Source organism: Echinops telfairi, unplaced genomic scaffold (genome assembly GCF_000313985.2).
Source record: "Echinops telfairi isolate 266 unplaced genomic scaffold, ASM31398v2 ScPeMD7_7;HRSCAF=31, whole genome shotgun sequence".
Lineage (NCBI taxonomy): Eukaryota > Metazoa > Chordata > Mammalia > Afrosoricida > Tenrecidae > Echinops > Echinops telfairi.
In genome coordinates this window covers 25,113,484-25,118,851 of record NW_022103904.1, presented here as the reverse complement: position 1 = coordinate 25,118,851, position 5,368 = coordinate 25,113,484, and the positions used below count along the sequence as shown (strand labels likewise).

At 42.5% G+C, this 5,368-nt stretch overlaps 1 protein-coding gene across 3 annotated transcripts in view; it reads left to right on the top strand.

Annotated features, from left to right (window-relative positions):
* PDE8A (phosphodiesterase 8A) overlaps positions 1-5,368 on the top strand; it is a 95,756-nt gene that overhangs the window by 51,023 nt on the left and 39,365 nt on the right. For all 3 annotated transcript variants that reach the window (XM_004708089.2, XM_045286309.1, XM_045286310.1), the window contains one exon: positions 4,215-4,298. In XM_004708089.2, the coding sequence (XP_004708146.1) occupies positions 4,215-4,298 (84 nt within the window). The remainder of the gene's footprint in view (positions 1-4,214; positions 4,299-5,368) is intronic.

The following is a 5,368-nucleotide window of genomic DNA, read 5'->3' as shown; positions in this document are numbered from 1 at the left end:
ATCTGGTCCCTCTTTCCCTGTGGAGACACAAACAATACCCTCCCCTTGGGTGGGTCAGTGCCCTATTCCCCCATCACACATCTTTTTTCTTTCCCCTTTCCTCCCCCCACCCCCTTTTTAGCTGGCTACCATATGTACCCCTGGATTTGTTCTGGCCCCTGCCATACTACCTGGACCTCACCCCTGGATTGTTTGTATACAATAGCTTTTTCCCTGTGCCCCTTTTGCATTTACCTTTCTGTTCTTTATTTTTGTATATATATAAACTTACCTCAGCGGACTCATGTTATACTTGTCCTTTTGTGCTTGGTTTACTTTACTTAGCATAATTTCCTCCAGTTCTTACCATGCGGCGATATGCTTCATGTGTTCATCACTGTGTTTTAGCGACGCATAGTACTCCATTGTATGTATATGCCACAGTTTTTAATCCATTCGTCTCTTGATGGAAATTTGGGTTGTTTCCAACTCCTTGCGATTGTGAACTGTGTCGCAATGAACATTGGAGCACAGATGTCTGGCCGTGGTTTGTTTCTTGCCTCTTCTGGGTATATGCCCAGTATGGGGATTGCTGGGCGTATGGTAACTCAATTTCCATTTGTTTGAGAAATCAACAAATCGATTTCCATAGTGGCTGTACATACCTACAGGTCCACCAGCAGTGGATGAGAGTTCCTATCTCACCACAGCCCCTCCAACACTTATTGCTTTCTGATTTTTTGAATTGGGCTATCTTTGAGGGTATTAAGTGGTATCTCATAGTTTTTTTGTTTGCATTTCTCTTATGGCTAATGATCTGAAACATTTTCTCATATGTTTATTGGCCATTCGGATTTCAGACTGTGTGAAACTTCTGTTCAGGTCCTTTGCCCACCTCCTCAGTGGGCAATTAGTTTTTCTCTTATTGTGAGCTTGCAAAGTATTGTAGCCATGATCATTTTCTAAACATTTACTTTCTATTTGAGTCCTAGGTGTCAGCTCCTCTTTTTTCCCTCCCTCCCCTCCTTGATAAATTACAAATTATTATTTTCATATCATACACCAGCCACTGTCTCCCTTGCCCTATGGTTTCTGTTGTTCGTCCCCTCGGGGTATGTAGGGGGGAGGGGTATATGTTGATCATTGCAGTTGGTTTCCCCTTCCTCACCTCCTTTCCCCACCTTCCCCCTATGCTCCTGGTATTGCTTCTCCCATTCCTATTTCTGGATTCCGTGTGTCATGAGCTCTTACCTCTTATCTGGACATGTGCACATGCTATGGTCAGCCTGCAGTGAAAGGCAGGACTGGAGTCATAATAGCGGGCAGTGACGAACCCCCAAGGAACCAGAGGAATATTGTGTGTTACATCAGTGCTATGCTGCTCCCTGGTTGATTCATCCCTTCCTTGTAACCCTTCTGTGAGGGGATGTCCCATTGTCTACAGATGGGTTTTGGTCTCTGCTCTGCCCCCCTCATTCTCAACAATATTTGTTCTCATCAGTTTGTTTGTTTTGGGTTTTCTGATGCCTGTTACCCAATCCTGTCAGCACCTCATGATTGCACAGGCTGGTGTGCTTCTTCCATGTGGGCTTTGTTGCTTCTGTGCTAGATGGCTGCTTATTTAACTTCAAGCTTTTAAGTCCCCAGATGCTATATCTTTTGATAGCAGGGCACCATCAGCTTTCTTCACCACATTTGCTTATGCACCCGCTTTGCCTTCAATGATTGTGCCGGGAGGGTGAGCATCACAGAATGCCAGGTTGTGAGAACAGTGTTTTTGCATTGAGGGAAGGCTTGAGCAGCAGCCCAAAGTCTTCTGGCCTACTCATACTACCTCAGTGTATTGTCATATAAGTAATTGTACTACATAGGCCAATACCTCTACTTTTATGAATTAATATATTTAAATATGTACATGTCTATGTTTATACCTCTATCCATAGCTTTGCTTTCTAGATCTTTTCTCTGTTTCCTTTTACCTTCCTCCTGCCTCCCTCATCATGCTTGCCCTTCTCTGCCTCTTAGTAATTCTTCTCAGCTAAACTGCTATTGCTCCAACACCCCCAGGAGCCTGTCCTCTTCATTGTTGCTTTTCATTCCCTAGTTGTTCCCCTGTCTATGGCGTTGCTTGTTCACCGCTCCCTTCCCCCACCGGCTCCTCTCCCCAAGTCCCTCTGAAACTGTAGTTCCCATTGCTTTTTCCTCAGGCTTGCTTCCCATGCCTATCTTATATAGGTAGGTAAACCAACAGTAACAGATACAAAACAAAATATTGCATAAAAAGAGAAAAAATAGCAAAAAGAAAACACATCCGTAATTCCAGGTCTGGCAAAGAAGACAGACAACCATGTTTGGATGGTGTGGGGAGGTAGTAAGGGAAGGGAAGGGAAGGTTTACCAAAAAGTATTATTACCTGAACTGCATCTTCAAAGAGGGCAAAGAGTTAACTTAGGTAAAGAAGGTCCCAAGTGGAGTAGGCACTCTGTCCCAAGGTATGGAGCATTGGGAGGCAAACTGTTAGGTGCTATCAGGTAGATTTTGATTCACAACAACCATTGTGACAGTAGAACTTCCCCTGGGGGTTTCAAGGCTGTAATCATAGAAGCACATTGTTGCATAATTTTCCTGTGGACTCAAACTACTAAAATATAGTTTGCAATCAAGCACATAGCTTGTGCCGCCAGAATTTTTTCATAGGCGAACTGGAGTATCATAATAGTTAACGACAGCTAAAGAGGAGAGCCATAGTTTAGGACTTCATCCTTTTCCCCCCAAGGAGTTTGAAGATTTCCTAAAGAATACAATGAGACATAGAATCATTGATTTAGAGATGATGGGTGGAAGGAGAGGAGGGCTGAATTAAGAAGAATCATGAGAGACTTACTTTAACGTGGGTTCAATCACCCGGGATAAAAAGCAGATTTGGGAGAAAACAACAAGTTGGATTGAGATAATCAGTTCATGTAAAATACCTGTTGGTTGTTCAAATGTAAGTGATAAGTTGCACTTGGGAGGGTGAGCTGGGACGAGACTTCTTCACAGGAATTAATTAAAGCAATAGGCGGATGTGAGCCCCTTGAGGTAATGTTGACTAAGAAGAGCTAGTGATGGGACATTTGGGAACGTGGAGGTGGCTAGTGAAGAGGAACTCATGATAGAAACCAGAAGGAACAGCAAGCAAGGCGGAAGGAAAACCAGGAGAGTGGACTCATGGAAGCCAGGAGTTTCCAGGAAGTGTGATCAGATGTGTCTCCTACCACAATCAAGTTATATTAGAAAAGAACTGAACTGTGGCATTGGATTTCACAATAAAAAGTCATCCGTGACCTTGTCAAATCCACTGCCATTGCCTACGTAGAAGGAAACGCACTGTGGGGTCAAGAAGTATATAGCAAGTGAAGAACCTTTTTGATGGTGGGAAAGGGACTACACTAAGGGCCTGCATTCAGATCCTCTTTGTGAGCAGGAGAAAAAAGGGCCCCAGATGAGAAAGCAGACATATAGCAGGAAATTCAACACGTGTGCAGGAAGACCTTAATGCAGCCTTGCCATTCACTGTATGGTGGCGCCCAGTTTCCTCATCTGTGAAATAGGGATCCCTATCTCAAGTTTCCTGGATGCCCAGGAAAGCATCCCGCACTATGCATTGCACCCATAGGTAAGAGGAGGGGAGAACAAGGAGGAGGACCAACTTCACTTCTCAAGGTGATGAGAGTATGAGAGAATGAAAGATAGACTTCTGTTGAAGCCTAGAAGAATAGTGGTACCATTTACAAAATAGGGGGGGATGCATGTTTGGAGAGAAGATAAACTTTGGAAATATACCCCAAACCAGTGTTCTTTTTAGGGGAAAAAAAAAGAAGGAATATTCTTCCCCTGGAATGTCCTGAAGCTTATTTTTTAGAGAATATAAGGATTAAAAAATAGCCCACCATTTTACAAAATTATATAGAAATGTAATAGGGAAATTTTCCCGAGTTTTATTCTGCATTTAATTCTCCATAATTATATACTTGGAAATTATAAAGCTCTTATGACTGTACTTGGTGAAACCTTTTGAGAGAGCCAACCCCTCAAAACCCAATAGTTCATATTGATCTCTGTACGCTGGATTTTGTGTGTGTGTGTGGCATCTTAAGTGGTGGTGTATTCTTATTTTGGTAATTTTAGATTAGTAACTTTTGCTAATGTTTAATTCATTGGAGAAATTATATCTAATTGAAATGTACCCGCAGATATGCAGACAAGCAACCTTATTAAAGACAAGAGAAAAGATTCACTAGATGTCAAGTCCCTTGTCAGTCGATCAGGAAATGAAGGTAAGTCACAAAGACAAGAAAAGCAAATAATCTTAAAAAAAATTTTTTTTAATTAAATACTTTTACTGGGGGCTCTTACATCTCTTATCACAATCCATACATTCATCCATTGTGTCAGTCACATTTGCACATATGCTACCCATCATCATTTTTAAAGTATTCTCTTCCCACTTGAGCCCCTGATAATCAGCTCCCCATTTCCTCCCCCACCTGCCCTCCCTCACAAGCCCTTGAAAAGTTATAGATTATTATTTCCATATCTTACATCGTCTTCCATGGCCCCTCACTCACTTTTCCATGTTCATCCCCCTGGGAGGGGGTTATATGTTGAGCCTTGTGATCGATTCCCACTTTCTCCCCCCACCCTCCCCTAATCCTCTTGGTATCTCTACTCTCATTGTTGGCCCTGAATGGTTTATCTCTCCTGGATTCCCAGCATTGCTGACTCTTATCTGTAGCAGTGTGCATGTTCTGGTTTAATCCAATTTGTAAGGTAGAATTGAGCTCATGATGGGGGTAAGGAGGAAGCACCAAAGAACTAGAGGAAAGTTGTGTGTTTCATCGGTGCTATACTGCACCCTGACTGGCTCATCTCTTCCCTGTGACCCTTCTGTGAGAGGATGTCCAATTGTCTGCAGATGGACATTGATTTTCCACTCCATATCCCCTCCCCTATTCACATTGGGTATGATTTTGTTCTGTTTTAGATACCTGATATCCAATCCCATGACAGCTCATGATCACTCAGGCTGGTGTGCTTCTTCCATGTGGGCTTTGTTGCTTCTGAGCTAGATGGGCGCTTGTTTATCTTCAAGCCATTAAGACCGCTGATGATAAATCTTTTGATAGCCAGACACCTTCAGCTTTCTTCACCACATTTTTGCTTATGCACCCATTTTGTCTTCAGTGATTGTGTAGGGAAGGTGAGCATGACATAATACTGGATTATTAGAACAAAGTGTTCTTGTGTTAAGGGAGTACTTGAGTGGAGGCCCAATGCCCATCTGCAATCTTAATTCTTAACATATAGATATGAGTACATAGTTCTATTCCCCTCTCGTTATATAAAA